At 45.2% G+C, this 21288-nt stretch overlaps 1 protein-coding gene and 1 long non-coding RNA gene across 2 annotated transcripts in view; both read left to right on the top strand.

The window, feature by feature from the left end:
• The first annotated feature begins 2514 nt into the window (after window positions 1-2514).
• The window catches only part of LOC141116359 (uncharacterized), an 80860-nt gene continuing 62086 nt past the window's right edge, over window positions 2515-21288 (top strand). Inside the window, exon 1 of the long non-coding RNA XR_012237027.1 lies at window positions 2515-2714. This is a non-coding gene — a long non-coding RNA (uncharacterized lncRNA). The remainder of the gene's footprint in view (window positions 2715-21288) is intronic.
• The window catches only part of LOC141116357 (protein S100-A1-like), a 38961-nt gene continuing 36400 nt past the window's right edge, over window positions 18728-21288 (top strand). Inside the window, exon 1 of the mRNA XM_073608590.1 lies at window positions 18728-18816. Within this exon, the coding sequence (XP_073464691.1) occupies window positions 18814-18816 (3 nt within the window). The 5' untranslated portion in view covers window positions 18728-18813. The remainder of the gene's footprint in view (window positions 18817-21288) is intronic.

Genomic DNA, 21288 nt, shown 5'->3' with positions numbered 1-21288 from the left:
CTGAGGAGAAGGGAAGAAGACACCGACGCAGTGGAGGAAGATTTTGGACGAGAACACAAGAGGAAGAACCAGAAGAAGAAGAAGATGAAGGAAGAAACCGAAGGAAGATAGAAGATAGAAGAAAGAAGAAGCATTTAAATAAAGGAATTGTCAAAAACTGTCTCTTGTCATTTTTAACATTTTTTACACTTTTTTTGTGAAATGGTAGGGGTACCCCCTTACCATTTCACACAGGGGGAGGGCCGGAATCTGGGGGTCCCCTTGTTAAAGGGAGCTTCCAGATTCCGATAAGCCCCCCACCCGCAGACCCCCACAACCACCGGCCAAGGGTTGTGGGGATGAGGCCTTTGTCCTCATCAACATGGGGACAAGGTGCTTTAGGGGGGACCCCAAAGCACCCTCCCAATGTTGAGGGCATGTGGCCTGGTACAGTTCAGGAGGGGGTGCGTTCTCTCATCCCCCCCCTTTTCCTGTGGCCTGCCAGGTTGCGTGCTCAGATAAGGGTCTGGTATGGATTTTTGGGGGGACCCCACGCCATTTTTTTTATTTTGGCATGGGGTTCCCCTTAAAATCCATACCAGAACTGAAGGGTCTGGTATAGGTTTTGGGGGGACCCCACGCCATTTTTTAAAAAATTTTGGCCCGGGGTTCCTCTTAATATCCATACCAGACCTGAAGGGCCTGGTATAGAATTTAGGTGGACCCCCACGTCATTTTTTTTTTTAAATTTTGGCTCGGGGTTCCCCTGTGGGGAATTCCCATTCCATTTTTATCAATGAAGTTTTATGTGTATTGTCGGACCGGCAATTTATTAATAGCCGCGAGTAGTTTTAAATGACTTTCTTCCTTTGAAATGTCATTTTGCTGTCAGACTGTTCTAAACATGGGAAACATGCGCCCCTTTACAGGCATACTATAGACACCCCCCAGGTACGAAATTTAAAGGGATATTACACTTTTATTGTTTCACTTTAAGCATTATTAAAATCACTGCTCCCGAAAAAATGGCCGTTTTTAAAACTTTTTTTGCATTGATCCATGTCCCCTGGGGCAGGACCCAGGTCCCCAAACACTTTTTATGACAATAACTTGCATATAAGCCTTTAAAATTAGTACTTTTGATTTCTCCCATAGACTTTTAAAGGGTGTTCCGTGGCTTTCGAATTTGCCGCGAACACCCCAAATTGTTTGCTGTTCAGCGAACTGGCAAACAGCCGATGTTTGAGTCAAACATGAGTTCAACTCAAACTCAAAGCTCATCCCTATACAGAAGTAGTTTTGCAAGTCGAGCTGTAGTTGGGCAACTTTGAAGCCCCCCTTTGTGAACCGGACAAGGACTCCAGAATAAATAAATAAAAAGTAATATGATATCTTTTAACTCTACTCCAGATTCTGCATGTAGTTACTTTCTAAAGCAGGTCACACACAATCAACAGCCAAATTGGTGATTGGGGAACCCTCTGAAAAGTCTTTTTGCTGATACTTGACATTCAAAAATCATTATCTAAAAAATATATTGAGGGTTGCATAGCGTTGACTAATTCTAAATATAATAATCTTGATGCACAAACTACTAAGATGAAAAAAACAGACATGTAGAATTTTTACCACGAAAGACTCAGATTTCCAAACTAAATACTCTTTTTTATTTCCTGTGGGATACTCTTCTAGAATGGAATCTCGGTGTAATATAGGCAGGAACCGGGGAAAGATGGGAAAACGATGGTTAATTAAATCTAAGTCTTCCTTCTATAGGAGCAAAAAGACGCCACCTCCGTAGACAGCATCCTGAAGAAGCTGGATGAGAATGGAGATGGGAGGTGGACTTTCAGGAGTTTGTCACCTTGGTGGCCTCTTTGACCGTGGCCTGCAACACCTTCTTCTGTGAGAGCAGCTGAGGCACTCAGACTGTTCATTCCACAGCCATGGAGGAGACCCTTGTACAAAGACTGACATCCCAATAAACGAGAAATTAATCCTTTAAATGCTTCTATGTTTCTGTTTTCTGCATCAATTGATCTATAAAATACCAATGACCATAATCCAATATTCCTGAGTTTCCGGGTGTCATTGTTCTGGGACTCCCAAGTGTCCGCATGTGTCATTGTTCTGGGACCTCCAAGTGTCCGCATGTGTCATTGTTCTGGGACCCCCAAGTGTCCAGGTGTCATTGTTCTGGGACCCCTAAGTGTCAGTGTGTCATTGTTCTGAGACCCCCAAATGTCCGGTGTCATTGTTCTGGGACCCCCAAGTGTCCGGGTGTCATTGTTCTGGGACTCCCAAGTGTCCAGGTGTCATTATTCTGGGACCCCCAAGTGTCCAGGTGTCATTGTTTTGTGGCCCCCAAGTGTCCGGGTGTCATTGTTCTGGGACCTCCAAGTGTCTGGGTACCATGGTTCTGGGACCCCCAAGTGACAGGGCTTATAACCTTTCATTAATGCAATTTCCAATATTCTCTTGGGTTTTTAGATGCATTCTGTTATGTACAGGCCACATTACGGGTTAAAGACAAACATCGGCGTGTGACATGACGTTGATGTTGACAAAACGCAGATAAACAGTTCAATGAGGATGAGATATACTGTGAGGACGGCCTGTTCTGTGACTATTAGTTTGTTCAGGTAAAGATCACCGATTGTTCAGAACTCGCATGAGGTCCTAGATCTCCGGAATTCATTATTGGAAGAACAGACAGAACAATTCATTATTTTCCAGTAAGTACTGGTTTTATTTATCTTGTGGAATGGAGAACAGGAGCAGGCGGTAGACCTTTGGGTACAGCAAGATGCTCATATAAAGATTTTTTGAGCCCGTTTGCCGAAATCATACATCCCGAGCAAAAAACATCCTCATTAGGATGTCGTCATACGGTGTAGTCCCGGTGTAATCCTCGTAGTCCCTATCAGTGAGACGGAGAAGGCTTGTATATCTGCAGGATGGGATGGAGGTGGTCTATCATAGTTACATGATTGAGATTTAGTCATAATTAGGGATGAGCCAAACACCCCCCGGTTCGGTTCGCACCAGAACCTGCGAACGGACTGAAAATTCACACGAACGTTAGAACCCCATTGACGTCTATTGGACTCGAACGTTCGAAATCAAAAGTGCTCATTTTAAAGACTAATTTTCATGGTATTGTCCTAAAAAGGGTTTGAGGACCCAGGTCCTGCCCCAGGGGACATGTATCATTGCAAAAAAAGTTGTAAAAATGTCAGTTTTTTCGGGAGCAGTGATTTTAATGATGCTTAAAGTTAAAAAAAAGTGAAATGTTCCTTTAAATATCGTACCTGGGGGGTGTCTATAGTATGCCTGTAAAGTGGCACATGTTTCCCGTGCTTAGAACAGTCCCTGCACAAAATGTCTTTTTTAAAGGAAAAAAGTCATTTAAAACTGCTTGCGGCTTTAATGTAATGTCCTGGCAATATGGATGAAAATCAGTGAGACAAACGACATGGGTACCCCTCAATCCATTACCAGGCCCTTTGGGTCTTGTATGGATATTAATGGGAAACCCCGCACCCAAATTAAAAAAAGGAAAGGTGTGGGGCCACCAGGCCCTATATACTCTGAACAGCAGTATACAGGCGGTGCAAACAAGACAGGGACTGTAGGTTTGTTGTTAAGTAGAATCTGTTTGTAATTTTGAACTGGTACATTTTTAACGTGTTTAGCTCCAGCCAAAAAATCTTTTTTAAGCTTTTTGAAAAACATAGGGAAGGGTTATCACCCCTGTGACATTTGTTTTGCTGTCTTTCCTCCTCTTCAGAAGATTTCACCTCACTTTTTGTCCCAATGACAAATGTTTTTTGAAAATTTGGGTTTTTTTGTGAAACAAGGATTGGTGATAAAGCATCAGTGGAAAGGAGAAATTTTTTTCCCATATTAACTCTTACAGGAGAGAATTTCCCTTCCTAGGGGAAGATTTCATCTCACTTCCTGTTGTCTCCTTCCATTTGCAAGTAGGAGTCGTTTGTAAGCTGGATGTTTGAAAGTAGTGGCCTGCCCTATATACTCAGCAGAAATTTGGGCCTTAAGTGTTGTTGTGGCCACAACACTGTAAGGCCTTACAGGGCCCTGCTGTGAAATATTAGATCAAGAATTGTAATTACATGCCCCTGTTTAACAGGGGCAGAAAAATTGGGCCTTTGGTGGTGGTGGTGGTGCTGGTGCCACAACACTGTAAGTCCTCACTCGCTCTTGGTGGGCACAGAACTGGGCCCTGCTGTGAAATATTAGATCAAGAATTGTAATTACATGCCCCTGTTGAACAGGGGCAGAAAAATTGGGCCTTTGGTGGTGGCGGTGGTGCTGGTGCCACAATACTGTAAGACCTCACTCACTCTTGGTGGGCGCAGAAACGGGCCCTGCTGTGAAATATTAGATCAAGAATTGTAATTACATGCCCCTGTTGAACAGGGGCTAAAAAATTGGGCCTTTGGTGGTGGTGGTGGTGCTGGTGCCACAACACTGTAAGTCCTCACTCACTCTTGGTGGGTGCAGAAACGGGCCCTGCTGTGAACTTCTCACAGAAACTGTAGTTGGAACGCAGGAACGAGCCCTGCTGCAATGTATTGCATCAACAATTGTAATTACATGCCCCTGTTAAACAGGGGTTGAAAAATTAGGCCTTAGGCACTGGTGCTGGTGCCACAACACTGCAACCCCTCACAGATACTCTAGTTGGAACGCAGGAATGAGCTCTGCTGCAAAGTATTGCATCAAATATTGTAATTACACGCCCCTGTTAAACAGGGGCTGAAAAATTGGGCATTAGGCACTGGTGGCGGCGCCCAGAACCAAAAATGTTCTTACAAGCTATCAGCATGATCATTGAGGAGGAAGAGGATAATTACTCAGCATGACAGCATAGTCACTCAGCATCAGCATAGGCAGTCTTTGAAGGGATCTGACATTTCCAAAACAATTATTCAGTTACATCAGCATCAGGTGCTTGGTAGCTGGTGGTGATCCAAGACTGATTCATTTTTATGAAGGTCAGTCGATCGACTGAGTTGGTGGACAGACGCACCCTGTGATCGGTTACAAAGCCTCCAGCAGCACTGAATGTGCATTCCCAAAGAACGCTGGATGCAGGACAGGCCAGTAGCTCAATTGCATACTGTGCAAGCTCTGGCCAGTGATCCATCCTCAAGACCCAGTAACCCAGAGGATTTTCGGTGGGAACGGTGTCCAAGTCAGATCTTGCCCCTAGGTATTCCTGCACCATGTAAAACAGACGCTGGCGATGGTTGCTGGAACTGATCATACCTTGGGGCTGCGGACTAAAAAATTGTCTGAACGCATCGGTCAGATGGCCACCTTCTCCACCACTCCTTCTTTGACTGACGGAAGCCTCAGCAACATGTTGTCCAGAAACAGGAGTTTATAACCTCCCAGTCTCTGGGAACGCATTGCACAAACCTTTCTGCAAGGCCTCCCGAAGATGTTTCATCCTCTGTTTCCTCTGCGATGGCAAGATAAGGTCCGCAACCTTACCCTTGTAACGTGGATCAAGGAGGGTTGCCAGCCAGTATTGGTCCTTCTCCTTGATACCACGAATACGAGGATCCTTACGCAGGCTTTGCAGAATCAGGGAGGCCATGCAGTATAGGTTTGCTGAGGCATTCGGTCCGGAGTCCTCTGGGTCACTAAGGATGACATGGTCCACAGCCATCTCCTCCCAGCCACGTACAAGTCCATGTGTTTCTTGGGACTGATCCCTTAAAGACTGCTGCTGATGCTGAGTGCCAGGCTCCACCTCTATATTGACACAATCCTCCTCCTCCTCATCCTCGTCATCTTCCTGTGTGATCGGCGGGCACGCAAGAACACTGTCTGGATAAAGGGGGCCTTGAGAGCTAAGGAAGTCCTCCTCTTCCTGCCTCTGTTCTGCCTCAAGTGCCCTGTCCATTATTCCACACAGCGTATGCTCCAACAGGTGGACAAGGGGGACAGTGTCACTGATGCATGCACTGTCACTGCTCACCATCCTCGTGGCCTCCTCAAATGGTGACAGGACAGTGCATGCATCCCTGATCATGGCCCACTGGCGTGTGGAAAAAAAACAAGCTCCCCTGACCCTGTCCTGGTGCCATAGTCGCACGGGTACTCATTGATGGCCCTCTGCTGCTTCTGCAGCTGCTGCAGCATGGCCAATGTTGAGTTCCAATTGGTGGGCATGTCACAGATTAGGCGGTTCTTGGGCAGGTTAAACTCCTTTTGGAGGTCTGCCAGCCGAGCACTGGCATTATATGACCGGCGGAAATGCACACAGACTTTCCTGGCCTGCCTCAGGACATCCTATAAGCCCGGGTACCTGCCCAAGAACCGCTGCACCACCAAGTTAAGGACGTGAGCCAAACAGGGCACATGGGTCATTTGTCCCTGTCGGAGGGCAGAGAGGAGGTTTTTGCCTTTGTCACAAACCACCATTCCTGCCTTATGTTGGCATGACGTCAACCACCTCTGAACCTGCCCCTGCAGAGCTGACAGAACCTCTGCCCCAGTGTGGCTCCTGTCCCCCAAGCACACCAGCTCAAGCACCGCATGGCATCTTTTGGCCTGCATACATGCATAGCCCCTTGAACGTCTGGTTCCGAGGACAAAGCACAGGAAGAGGCCATGGAGGAAGAAGAAGAGGAGGGGGCGGAGGAGAGAGGTGTGTCACAATCATTACTAGTGGCATTTTGGAGGCGTGGTGGTGGAACAACCTCCAACCCTACTGCACCTTGTCCTGCATCCTTCCCAGCTGCCAGCAGAGTCACCCAATGCGCCATGAAACTTAGGTAATGTCCCTGTCCATGCCTGCTGGACCATGAGTCAGCAGTAATATGCACCTTACCGCTGACCGCCCTTTCCAGCGAGGCATGGACATTGCCTTCCACATGGCGGTAGAGAGCCGGAATCGCCTTCCGTGAGAAAAAGTGGCGTTTGCGTACCTGCCACTGAGGAACCGCACATTCCACAAACTCACGGAAGGGGGCAGAGTCTACCAACTGATAAGGCAGCAGTTGAAGTGCTAGCAATTTTGCCAAGCTAGCATTCAACCGCTGGGCATGTGGATGGCTGGGAGCAAACTTCTTTCAGCGGTGCAGCAGCTGGGGCAGGGAAATTTGCCTGGTACAATCTGACATCGGTGTACTAAAAGCAGATTGCCCACAAGTACTTGGCTGTGAAACACCTAATTCTACACCTTCATTCCTCTCAGTGCAGGTCTCAGAGAGGACTGAAGGTATAGTGGGGTTGGAGATCTCAGCTGATGAGGAGCAAGGAGAGGTCCTCTTTGTTCTTTGGTGTGGGTCTTTTAGATACCCTTGCCAACGAACTGCATGGCAGGTCAACATATGTCTGGTCAAGCATGTGGTACCCAAGCGGGAGATGTTTTGGCCACGTGAGATATGCTTGAGACATATGTTGCAAATAGCAGCGGTGCGATCTGATGCACTCGTCTCAAAAAAGGCCCACACCAAAGAACTTTTTGAATAACGTGCAGAGACTGCAGTGCCCTGCACATGTGGAGCTTTGGGGTGTGATGCAGTCAGTGTGCTGCCCTTAGGCTGGCCCCTGGAGGGCATCCTGCCTCATTGGTGATGTGCCGCCTCCTCCTCCTCCTCTCTCCTATCAGGCACCCACGTTGCGTCAGTGACCTCATTATCCCCTCCCTCCTCATCACTGGAGCAAACCTGGCAGTATGCTGCAGCAGGGGGAGCATGACTGCCAGATTGCTGTCCTTCTTGGGCACCCTCTCTGTCCATGCTGACATTACTGCCTTCATCTAGCTCAGTATCATCATCAGAGCCTTCCAAATTCTGGGCATCCTCCTGGAGCATGTACCCAACACTGTGGTCAAACAGTTTAAAGGACTCCTCAGGAGGACATGGTGGGGCTAGGGAAGGAGTCACTGATGACATTGAGCCAAGGGAAGAGGCCGCTGCTTTGCCAAAGTACCCTGAGCATGGGTGAGAGAGGATGAGGAGGATGAGGACGGCTTGGTCATCCACTCGACCATGTCTTCCGCATGTTGCAGCTCAACACGGCCAGCTGCCGAAAAAAAGGCCAAGCATGTCCCACGGCCACGTGCTGATGAGTAGAGATGAGCTTCGAGTTCGAGTCGAACTAATGCTCGACTCGAACATTGGCTGTTCGCAAGTACGCCGAACAGCGAACAATTTGGGGTGTTCATGGCAAATTCGAATGCCGCGGAACACCCTTTAAAAGTCTATGGGAGAAATCAAAAGTGCTAATTTTAAAGGCTTATATGCAAGTTATTGTCATAAAAGTGTTTGGGGACCTGGGTCCTGCCCCAGGGAACATGGATCAATGCAAAAAATTTTTTTTTAAAATGGCCGTTTTTTCAGGAGCAGTGATTTTATTAATGCTTAAAGTCAAACAATAAAAGTGTTATATCCCTTTAACTTTCGTAGCTGGGGGTGTCTATAGTATGCCTGTAAAGGGGCGCATGTTTCCCGTGTTTAGAACAGTCTGACAGCAAAATGACATTTCAAAGGAAAAAAGTAATTTAAAACTACTCGCGGCTATTGCATTGCCGGTCCGACAATACACATAGAAGTTCGTTGATAAAAATGGCATGGAAATTCCCCACAGGGGAACCCCGAACCAAAATTTAAAAAAAAATGACGTGGGGGTCTCCCTAAATTCCATACCAGGCCCTTCAGGTCTGGTATGGATATTAAGGGGAACCCTGGCCAAAATTTTTATTAAAAATGATGTGGGATCCCCCAAAAATCCATACCAGACCCTTATCCGAGCACGCAGCCTGTCAGGATTCAGGAAAAGAGGGGGGATGAGAGAGCACCCCCCCTCCTGAACCGTACCAGGCCACATGTCCTCAACATTGGGAGGGTGCTTTGGGGTAGCCCCCAAAACACCTTGTCCCCATGTTGATGAGGACAAGGGCCTCATCCCCACAACCCTGGCTGGTGGTTGTGGGGGTCTGCGGGTGGGGGGCTTATCGGAATCTGGAAGCCCCCTTTAACAAGGGGACCCCCAGATCCCAGCCCCCCATGTGAAATGGTAAGGGGTGTACCCCTACCATATCACTAAAAAAGTGTCAAAAATGTTAAAAATGACAAGAGACAGTTTTTGACAATTCCTTGATTTAAATGCTTCTTCTTTCTTCTATCTTCCTTCATCTTCTTCTTCTTCTGGTTCTTCTGGCTCTTCTGGTTCTTCCTCCGGTGTTCTCGTCCAGCATCTCCTCATTGGCGTCTTCTATCTTTTTCTCCTCGGGCCGCTCCGCACCCATGGCATGGAGGGAGGCTCCCGCTCTTATCTTCATCTTCTTCACCTTCTTCATCTTCTTCTTCATCTTCTTCATCTTCTTCATCTTCTTCTCTTCTTCTCTTCTTCTCTTCTTCTTTTCTTCTCTTCTTCTCCGGGCCGCTCCGCACCCATGCTGGCATGGTGGGAGGCTCCCGCTGTGTGACGCGTCTCCTCTTCTGATGGTTCTTAAATAACGGGGGCGGGGCCACCCGGTGACCTCGCCCCCTCTGATGCACGGGACATGACGTGACTTCCCTGTGGCATTCCCCGTGACGTCACAGGGAAGTCCCGTCAAGTCACCGTGCGTCAGAGGGGGCGGGGTCACCGGGTGGCCCCACCCCCTATTATTTAAGGAACCGTCAGAAGAGGAGATGCGTCACACAGCGGAAGCCTCCCTCCATTTCAGCATGGGTGCGGAGCGGCCCGGAGAAGAAAATGAAGAGAAGAAGAGAAGAAGATGAAGAAGAGAAGAGCGTGAGCCTCCCCCCATGCCATGGGTGCGGAGCGACCCGAGGAGAAGAAGATAGAAGATGCCGCGGAGGAGATGCTGGACGAGAATGCCGGAGGAAGAACCAGAAGAGCCAGAAGAACCAGAAGAAGAAGAAGATGAAGGAAGATAGAAGAAAGAAGAAAGAAGCATTTAAATAAAGGAATTGTCAAAAACTCTCTTGTCATTTTTAACATTTTTTACAGTTTTTTAGTGAAATGGTAGGGGTACAAAACCCTTACCATTTCACACAGGGGGGCGGGATCTGGGGGTCCCCTTGTTAAAAGGGGCTTCCAGATTCCGATAAGCCCCCCGCCTGCAGACCCCCACAACCACTGGCCAGGGTTGTGGGGATGAGGCCCCTGTCCTCATCAACATGGGGACAAGGTGTTTTGGGGGGCTACCCCAAAGCACCCTCCCAATGTTGAGGGCATGTGGCCTGGTATGGTTCAGGAGGGGGGTGCTCTCTCGTCCCCCCTCTTTTCCTGCGGCCTGCCAGGTTGTGTGCTCGGATAAGGGTCTGGTATGGATTTTTGGGGGGACCCCACGTCATTTTTTTTTTAAATTTTGGCCAGGGTTCCCCTTAATATCCATACCAGACCTGAAGGGTCTGGTATGGAATTTAGGGAGACTCCCACGTCATTTTTTTTTAAATTTTGGCCAGGGTTCCCCTTAATATCCATGCCAGAGCTGAAGGGCCTGGTTTGGAATTTAGGGGGACCCCCACGTCATATTTTTTTTACATTTTGGTTCGGGGTTCCCCTGTGGGGAATTCCCATGCTGTTTTTATCAATTAACTTTTATGTGTATTGTCGGACCAGCAATGCAATAGCCGCGAGTAGTTTTAAATTACTTTTTACCTTTGAAATGTCATTTTGCTGTCAGACTGTTCTAAACACAGGAAACATGCGCCCCTTTACAGGCATACTATAGACACCCCCCAGGTATGAAATTTAAAGGGATATTACACTTTTATTGTTTGAGTTTAAGCATTATTAAAATCACTGCTCCATAAAAAACGGCCGTTTTTAAAACTTTTTTTTTGCATGGATCCATGTCCCCTGGGGCAGGACCCAGGTCCCCAAACACTTTTTATGACAATAACTTGCATATAAGCCTTTAAAATTAGCACTTTTGATTATTCATGTTCGTGTCCCACAGACTTTAACGGTGTTCGCGTGTTCGAACAAACTTTTTTCCTGTTCGCATGTTCTGGTGCGAACCGAACAGGGGGGTGTTCGGCTCATCCCTACTGATGAGGATGCACCGTCTCCATGACCAGCACTGTTGCCTCTAGACAGAGAGCCTGCTTGCCCACTTTTATTGGCTTTTGACTGTCTGCCTCTCCTTGTTGGCCTTCCAGACATACTAATGGCTTGTAGCTGTACCAAGCTGGGATATATATACATATATATATATATATATATGTATATATATATATATATATATATATATGTATATATATATATATACTGATAGATAGTACTGATAGAACACCACCAATCATCTTCTACAGGTAGCTTTAGCTGAACACTGTGAGGAGGACGCACTACACTAACTTGTAGTTTTAGCTGAACATTGTGCAGAGGTCTCACTACACTAACTTGTAGCTTTAGCTGAACACTGTGCAGAGGTCTCACTACATTAACTTGCAGTTTTAGCTGAACACTGTGAGCAGGATGTACTACACTAACTTGTAGCTTTAGCTGAACACTGTGCAGAGGTCTCACTACACGAACTTGTAGTTTTAGCTGAACACTGTGAGTAAGACGCACTACACTAACTTGTAGCTTTAGCTGAACACTGTGAGGAGGGCGCACTACACTAACTTGTAGTTTTAGCTGAACACTGTGAGGAGGACGCACTACACTAACTTGTAGCTTTAGCTGAACCCTGTGCAGAGGTCTCACTACACTAACTTGTAGTTTTAGCTGAACACTGTGAGCAGGACACACTACACTAACTTGTAGCTTTAGCTGAACACTGTGAGGAGGACGCACTACACTAACTTGTAGCTTTAGCTGAACCCTGTGCAGAGGTCTCACTACACTAACTTGTAGTTTTAGCTGAACACTGTGAGCAGGACACACTACACTAACTTGTAGCTTTAGCTGAACACTGTGCAGAGGTCTCACTACACTAACTTGCAGTTTTAGCTGAACACTGTGAGCAGGATGTACTACACTAACTTGTAGCTTTAGCTGAACACTGTGCAGAGGTCTCACTACACGAACTTGTAGTTTTAGCTGAACACTGTGAGTAAGACGCACTACACTAACTTGTAGCTTTAGCTGAACACTGTGAGGAGGACGCACTACACTAACTTGTAGTTTTAGCTGAACACCATGCAGAGGTCTCACTACACTAACTTGTAGTATTAGCTGAACACTGTGAGGAGGACGCACTACACTAACTTGTAGCTTTAGCTGAACACTGTGCAGAGGTCTCACTACACTAACTTGTAGTTTTAGCTGAACACTGTGAGCAGGACACACTACACTAACTTGTAGCTTTAGCTGAACACTGTGCAGAGGTCTCACTACACTAACTTGCAGTTTTAGCTGAACACTGTGAGCAGGATGTACTACACTGACTTGTAGCTTTAGCTGAACACTGTGCAGAGGTCTCACTACACGAACTTGTAGTTTTAGCTGAACACTGTGAGTAAGACGCACTACACTAACTTGTAGCTTTAGCTGAACACTGTGAGGAGGACGCACTACACTAACTTGTAGCTTTAGCTGAACACTGTGGAGAGGTCTCACTACACTAACTTGTAGTTTTAGCTGAATGCTGTGAGCAGGATGTACTACACTGACTTGTAGCTTTAGCTGAACACTGTGCAGAGGTCTCACTACACTAACTTGTAGTTTTAGCTGAACACCATGCAGAGGTCTCACTACACTAACTTGTAGTATTAGCTGAACACTGTGAGGAGGACGCACTACACTAACTTGTAGTTTTAGCTGAACACTGTGAGCAGGACGCACTACACTAACTTGTAGCTTTAGCTGAACACTGTGCAGAGGTCTCACTACACTAACTTGTAGTTTTAGCTGAACACTGTGAGCAGGACACACTACACTAACTTGTAGCTTTAGCTGAACACTGTGCAGAGGTCTCACTACACTAACTTGCAGTTTTAGCTGAATGCTGTGAGCAGGATGTACTACACTGACTTGTAGCTTTAGCTGAACACTGTGCAGAGGTCTCACTACACGAACTTGTAGTTTTAGCTGAACACTGTGAGTAAGACGCACTACACTAACTTGTAGCTTTAGCTGAACACTGTGAGGAGGACGCACTACACTAACTTGTAGCTTTAGCTGAACACTGTGGAGAGGTCTCACTACACTAACTTGTAGTTTAAGCTGAACACTGTGAGCAGGACGCACTACACTAACTTGTAGCTTTAGCTGAACACTGTGCAGAGGTCTCACTACACTAACTTGTAGTTTTAGCTGAACACTGTGCAGAGGTCACACTAAACTAACTTGTAGTTTTAGCTGAACACTGTGAGCAGGATGCACTACACTAACTTGTAGCTTTAGCTGAACACTGTGCAGAGGTCACACTAAACTAACTTGTAGCTTTAACTGAACACTGTGAGGAGGACGCACTACACTACCTGTCAATAGTCTAGCTGCCTGACTGTGGTACTAATAGGATCAAACGAACACCAGCAATTTTCTTCAGGTAGCTGTAAGTACTGTAACAAGACAAGCCTGCCTGTCAGTAGGAAGATAACAGGAACGGATCTAGCTAAACTGAATATAGTATATATATATATATATATATATATATATATATATATATATATATATATATTATATATACAACACCTGGGATGCATATATATACACAATACACTGTAAGTGCAGCTAACTGACTGACTGTCCTGCCTAATCTAGCTAACTCAAATGAAATGACACTGTCTCTCTCTCTCTCTATCTAAGCACGCTGGAACACACTACACAGGGCCACCGTGTAGGCGGCCTTATATAGTGTGGGGAGTGTTCTAAACCCCCGAGCCATAATTGGCCAAAGCCACCCTGGCTTTGGCCAATTACAGCTCTCTCTACCGATGGCACTGTGATTGGCCAAGCATGCGGGTCATAGTGCATGCTTGGCCAATCATCAGCCAGCAATGCACAGCGATGCCTCTGTGAATTATGGGCCATGATGCGCCACATGAATTTGGCGCGAACGGCCCATATCGTTCGCAATTCGGCGAATGATCGAACAGCCGATGTTCGAGTCGAACATGGGTTCGACTCGAACACGAAGCTCATCCCTACTATTGATGTTAGGCTAACTGGTCTGTAATTCCCAGGGATGTATTTTGGGCCTTTTTGAAATATTGGTGCTACATTGGCTTTTCTCCAATCAGCTGGTACCATTCCAGTCAGTAGACTGGTCATAAAAATTAGGAACAATTTCCTAATTTACAATTACTTGAGTTCCTAAACCCCTTAGCGCCGACCATACGCACTTTTGCGTTCACGACTTTCAGGGGTTATACCGGGGTGATGCATGACAACGTTTTTTAGAGCGGGTGGTTCGCTCTTAAAGGATAACAACTGATGCGGCTAAAAGCCAGTTGGTTGTTATCCCACAGGAGCGGGAGGGGTCATCCCCTCCACCAGCCTACTTCTGTAGCTCTTCCCGGGCCTCCGTCCATGATCCAGCACTTCCACCGGCTAGAGAGAGACTGAAACGAATCTGGAATCGGCTTCCATCGAGTCTCCTATGTGTAAACACAGAAGCAACGCCACAACGTCAATTCCGGTTTAGTCGGCTGCCAATGGCGCAGATTAAAGAAAAATGACTATATATATATATATATATATATATATATATATATATATATATATATATATATATACTTTGAAGTGCAAAAGAGGGATTTTTACGGATCCCTCCGTAAAAAGTACCTTTCCCCACCTATTACTGACACAAGGGATGTTTACGATCCTTGTGACAGCAATAAAAGTGATCAAATTATTATTTTTTTTAAAGAGACAATGTAAAAAAATAAAAATTAATAATAAATACATTTGTTTTTTTAATGAGCCCCTGACCTCGCGAGCTTGCGCAGCAAAGAAAACGCATGCATAAGTCATATGTAAACAGTGTTCAAATCGCACATGTGAGAGATAGCCATGATCATCAGAGTGAGAGCAATAATTCTAGCAACAGACCTCTTCTGTAACTCTAACCTGGTAACCGTTAATTCTTTTTAAAGCAACTCCTTTATGGATTTTTAGGTACCACAGTTTGTCGCCATTCCACGAGTATGCACAATTTCAAAGCGTGACATGTATCTATTTACTCGGTGTTACATCATCTTTCACATTACACAAAAAAATTGAGATTACTTTAATGTTTATTTTTAAATTCATGAAAGTGTCTTTTTTCCCCAAAAAAATTGCAATTGAAAGACCGCTGTGCAAATACCGCGTGACATAAAATATTGCATATGATCTGACCTCCCACTCTTACTTTTTATGTACTTAAAGAATTTCTTGTGATCTTTCTTACTCTCCTCCGCTATGTGCCTTTCGCGTTCTATACTAGCCGCCCTGATTGCACCCTTACATTTCTTGTTGCATTCTTTGGAAAGTTGGAATGCTGGTGATGATCCCTCAGCCTTGTATTTTTTGAAGACCTTCTCATTAGCTTTTTTATGCATTTTTACATTGGAGTTAAACCACCCAGGACTTTTATTAGCTCTTTTAAATTATCTTGTATATAACCTTACAATGGTACAAAGCTGCAACTGGATTCTATGATTTTCTGTCAAGGTGAGTATGTATCAGTACAGCTTCGACTGAGAAGAAGAAGGGGTGTCTTGAAAATGTAACTAAGTGCGATTAAAAAAAGTTTTATGGACAGCACTTGACTGTGTTGATCTATTACCTTCCAATAATTTACCTTTACAACACCCTCAGCTGTTCTACTTTATATAAAGCCTTACAACGGTACAAAGTTACAATAGCGCCCAAAGCCCTTCTATTTTCTATAACCTTACACAGTTGTGCCCTCTGCTGTTCTTCTTTATATACACATTTACTATTGTACATGTATAATGGACAGATCCTTATCTACAATATATAAATATCATCATCATGTCTCATATGCCTCTAGCATGAAACACAATAAAAATCTTCACAGCAGCTGCAGGTCAACACATTAACAATGATCTTCTCTGATTGGCCCACTTCTGGTCTGTTAAATATCCCATTAAAAGTGTTTTGTTATATATGTGCTAGAAGTGCAAAAGTGCAAAAAAAACCCTGTCATTCAACCCACTTCCTCTGAGCCCAGGTCATCCCGGACGAGCCCCCACAATGTGATTGGACAGTGAAAGGAGAAGCAGCACAGCGATAAGCCGATCTCGTTGTCACCCTGCTCTCTCTGCCTATCAGCATTCTTCTTGCATAAACTGATTGGCTCCTTGTGTTGCCTATTCCTCTTCCAGTCTGATCTCTGCTGTACAGGGACTGTAAGAGGTAGAAAAAAGGTCACATTGATGGATTTATGCTGCTAATGATTTATTAATGATTACAGAGCTTTTGTCTCTATTTTAACTGACTGGAGTTAGTTCCAGAAATGAAGTCCTGGAGAGCTTGAAAACCGTGTATGTCTGTGTTGGTGTATGACCCCCTACAGGGCTGCCATCGGGGGGGACAGCCCATACACATGTAAGGGGCCAGGTATCCTGAGGGGCCAGGCCACCCAGGCCCCAACCATGGCTGGAGTCCCCCCAAGCTGCTTTGGCTGCTGTGTGGAGTTACTTTCCAGGTCCAGTCTGGCCAATTCAGAAGTAAAGGAAGGGGGTGGGCAGAGGCAGAGAGGAGACCTGCCTGGCAGATTGATATAGAAAAGGGCCAGGAGTGTAATGTACTTGTCTGCCACAGGAGATTGATACAGCGGCACCCAGAAGTGAAGAAAGTCCGCTTGGCTGGGGAAAGTTTTTCTTTAATTGTTACAGCCTGCAGATGGCGGTGCCCAGAGTCTCCTCTCTGCCTCCCTTCCTTCTGGGGGATTCCTCTGACTGGGATGGCTGTGTGTGCAGGGAGGGGGTCTTCCATCTGAAAGGTGTGGAGGCGACCACTAGCAGGACCTGGCTGTGTTTGTTGAATATGCCATCTTTTAACAAAGGATGTCTCTTTGCTGGATTGGGCTGTCTATTTGCTGCATATATGGGGATGTCTCTCTGCTGGATTGGGCTGTCTCTTTGCTGGATTGTACTGTTTATTTGCTGCATATATGGATTTGTCTCTTTGCTGAATATATGGGGATATCTCTTTGCTGGATTGGCCTATTCTATTTTCTGAATATATGGAGATGTCTCTTTGCTGGACTGGCCCATCTCTTTGCTATATATGTGGAGATGTCTGCTGGATTGGGCTGTTTCTTTGCCAAATATATGGGGATGACTCTTTGCTGAATTGGGCCAACTCTTTGCTAAATACAGTATATGAGGATGTCTTCCTTCTGGATTGGGCTGTCTCTTTGCTGGACTGAGTCATCCTTTTGCTGAATGCTGGATTGGGCTGTCTCTTTGCTGAATATATTGGGATGTCTCTTTGCTGGAAAGGCCATCTCTTTGCTGAATATATAGAGATGTCTCTCTTTTAAATATATGGGGATGTTTCTTTACTGGATTGAGCTGTCTCTTCGCTAGATTGACCCAACTCTTTGCTGAATATATAGAGATGTCTTTCTGCTGGATTGGGATGTCTCTTTGCTAAATATATATGGATGTCTCTTTGCTGGATTGGACAAACTCTTTGCTGAATACATGATGTCTCTTTGCTAGATTGGCCCATCTATTTCCTGAATATATGGGGATGTCCCTTTGCTGAATATAGGGGGATGTCTCTCTGCTGAATTGGCCCATCTCTTTGCTGAATATATTGGGATGTCTCTTTGCTGGATTGGGCCAACTCTTTGCTGCATATATGGGGATGTCTCTCTGCTGGATTGGACTGTCTCTTTGCTGAATATATGGGGATGTCTATTTGCTGGATTGGGCTAACATTTTGCCGAATATATGGGAATGTCTATTTGCTGGATTGGGCCAATTATTTGATGAATATATGGGGATGCATGAATTAAGTTGCAAGCGTGTTTAAAATAAAAGTGGTTGCACTGAAGGAGCGGATTCAGTGGGATGGCCAGTGGGCCCTGGGGAACATTGGTGGTCAGGCCTGGGGGGGTCCCAGGCCTAAAGCTGTGTAAGCAGCCCCAAAAATTTCTGATAGCTGTCCTGGACCCACACATCAGGTGCTGCCAATAGCGGGGTCCCACGGCAGAGATTTGGGGATGTGACTAGGCTGAAACTTTTTTTAATATACTAAGAAAATGACAATAATGGTCGTACCTTCAAAGTGTATCTAAAGCCAAAACTTTGTTTTGGATAGAGTAGAAAAGGGTTAATAGATGGTGTCACTCATGGATCTCAAGATCATCAGACATGCATGTTGGTAAAGGCAAACAGTCCCTTTTTCTTTCCAAGTAAACAGGCAAAGAGAGAGAAAAACAGCTCATCATCAGCAAACAGAAAACATGAGGTAGTCCATAACCCTGCTTCAAAATTGCAGAACAAGTCAAAGGTTCACCGTCACCATACTGGCCCTCCTGGGGTTTGGGGGTTTCCCGTTGGCTTCAGGGATTCCAAGGAGGTTTTTTTCGCAGCCCAGCAATGATGGCTCAGTCCTAAGCTCACCCGGCTCAATCTCTCTCAGCCAGATGCCAAATGAAAACCAGTCCTCCCTAAGGGACCACAACCTGAATAGTTTTACTAAAAGTTTTATCAACATTTCGGAGAGCTTGTGAGGAGAGGGGAGCCAATGAGGAGAGGAGGAGGAGGAAGGGCGATACCTCCACCCCAAATCCTTGGCTCATCTCTTATCAGGTTGCTCCCCTGGGTGTGGCGCTGTCTTGTCTGGGTATATATTGGGCATCAAATTATAACAGGTACCACAACAGCTGAATTCTACCCTCTGTCTCCGTAGACTGACGACATTGAAAACATGGTAAGTGAGACTATACTGCTCTCTGTCTGCTTTGTGTGGGGGGGGTGGTAGCAGTGCCAACATTCATGGCCAGCTTGGCATGGGGCTCTCCCTATGGGTTTCCTCTGGTGGGGTCATTCGATGTTCCAGGTTACATTCTCGATAGGCAAGGGTCACCTGCACCGGTGGGCAAAATGGGGGTCAGCTGTCTCAGATAGTTTGGGGGGTGTCGCTAAGGGATCGGAAAATAGGAATGGTCCCCATTTTTGAACAAGGCATCTCCTTCCTCAGATCCGTCTTCAATAGGTCATCTCACACCTGTGACTAGGAAGTCTCCAAAGTCTTGAGAAGTCTCCTTATTTTCTGTTCTCTCAGCAGCCCCCTGTCCTTTGGAGTAGTCTGAGACAACTAAACCCCATTTGCCCACCTGTGCAGGTCACCCTGACTAGGAGGTGGCCAAGAAAACCCAGCCGGCATGAACATGAGCGATTGGCATGACCGTGCCTAAATGATTATGCCTGTGCAGAGTGGAGGAGGGGCAGGGCACTGATTGTCATAGAGGAACAAAGACCATCGGACAGATATTTTTGTTCCAAGCAATTGATCGCCCCTTTGTGTTAACTTGTCTGACGGTTGATAGAATAGAATGATGGGTTAACCCTATGCATGCCATCTGTCGGTAGTGGTGGGATCTGCAAATATCGCCTACCTCTTTAGCCAATCCCCATCCTCCATTTCTGTCCCGGAGCATCTCCACCCTGTAGACGCCGATTTCTTGTATGCAGCCAGCCGAGCAAATAGAAAAATAAAAACAATAAAATATTTAACATAATATTGATAATGATATTAATATTACAACATAATAATAAATTATTTTATTAACAAGGAAAATACAATAATAAAAAACTACAATATTATCAATAAAAATAATAATAATGATAATAACAATAATATTAAAACAATAAAATAATAAGATAACAATAATATAATGAAAAAATATATATTAATAAAAAAATATTGATAAATAAAAAAAACAAAAAAACAAACAAACCCACAACAACAATTATATAATATTAAAAAAAATATTCATAATAATTATAATATTACAACATAATATAATAATAATAACAACGATAATACAATAATAAAAATATGGTTTGTAGCAAGAGATATACAAATAAACCGCCCCTGAATCTCTCTTACTGCACTGTGTCAAAGAAAAGTGCAAAGCTATATAAAAGATGTGTAAATGAATACAAAATGTGTGTACCTACACAGTGTACAGTGAAAAAAGCTGCCACTTAAATAAATACGTAAATTGATCAGAATCCCAAAACTATACCTCTCACACGTGTACAGATTGAGATAGTGGCGCTAATATAAATTGTGTAAAATAATGAGTCAGAACAGCATGATTCCTATGACCCTCTAATTATACATAAAAATAATAATAATAGTATCATGAAAAAAATGTCAACACCCAGTGAAAAAGTGTCACTATAGATAATAAATTACAAGAAATGAATGATCAAGCTCAACAGTTGTTTTTCAATCTTCTTGTGTGATAAATCTTCTACTCTTCCACCACACCACCATGATAGTGACACCACTCCCTCTGAAGAGTGAACTCAATGAAACATGTCTTGGGCATGGTTACACGGCATTCCATCGCACTGACATTAGACGCCGCTGTCTGAGGAGGACTACACCGATCGGATGGCTGGGCCATGAGTTCGACTTGAACATCGGCTGTTCGCCAGTTCGCCAAACAGCGAACATTTTGGGGTGTTCGAGGCAAATTCAAAAGCCCCGGAAGACCCTTTAAAAGTCTATGGGAGAAATCAAAAGTGCTAATTTTACAGGCTTATATGCAAGTTATTGTCATAAAAAGTGTTGGGGAACCCCGAACCAAAATTTAAAAAAAATAATGTGGGGGTCCCCCTAAATTCCATACCAGGCCCTTCAGGTCTGGTATGGATATTAAGGGGAACCCCGGCCAAAATTTTTTAAAAAATGGTGTGGGGTCCCCCTCAAAATCTATACCAGACCCTTCAGGTCTAGTATGGATTATAAGGGGAACCCCACGCCAAAATAAAAAAAAAATGGTGTGGGGTCCCCCCAAAAATCCATACCAGACCCTTATCCGAGCACGCAACCTGGCAGGCCGCAGGAAAAGAGGGGGATGAGAGAGCTCCCCCCTCCTGAACCGTACCAGGCCACATGCCCTCAACATTGGGAGGGTGCTTTGGGGTAGCACCCAAAACACCTTGTTCCTATGTTGATGGGGACAAGGGCCTCATCCCCACAACCCTTGCCCGGTGGTTGTGGGGGTCTGTGGTGGGGGACTTATCGGAATCTGGAAGCTCCCTTTAACAAGGGGACCCCCAGATCCCAGCCCTCCCCCCTGTGTGAAATGGTAAGGGGGTACAAAAGTACCCCTTCCATTTCACAAAAAAAGTGTCAAAAATGTTAAAAATGACAAGAGACAGTCTT

This window comes from Aquarana catesbeiana, linkage group LG13 (assembly GCF_042186555.1).
Source record: "Aquarana catesbeiana isolate 2022-GZ linkage group LG13, ASM4218655v1, whole genome shotgun sequence".
Classification (NCBI taxonomy): domain Eukaryota; kingdom Metazoa; phylum Chordata; class Amphibia; order Anura; family Ranidae; genus Aquarana; species Aquarana catesbeiana.
The sequence above is the reverse complement of the archived record's forward strand: the minus strand, read 5'-3'. Positions and strand labels throughout refer to the sequence as shown.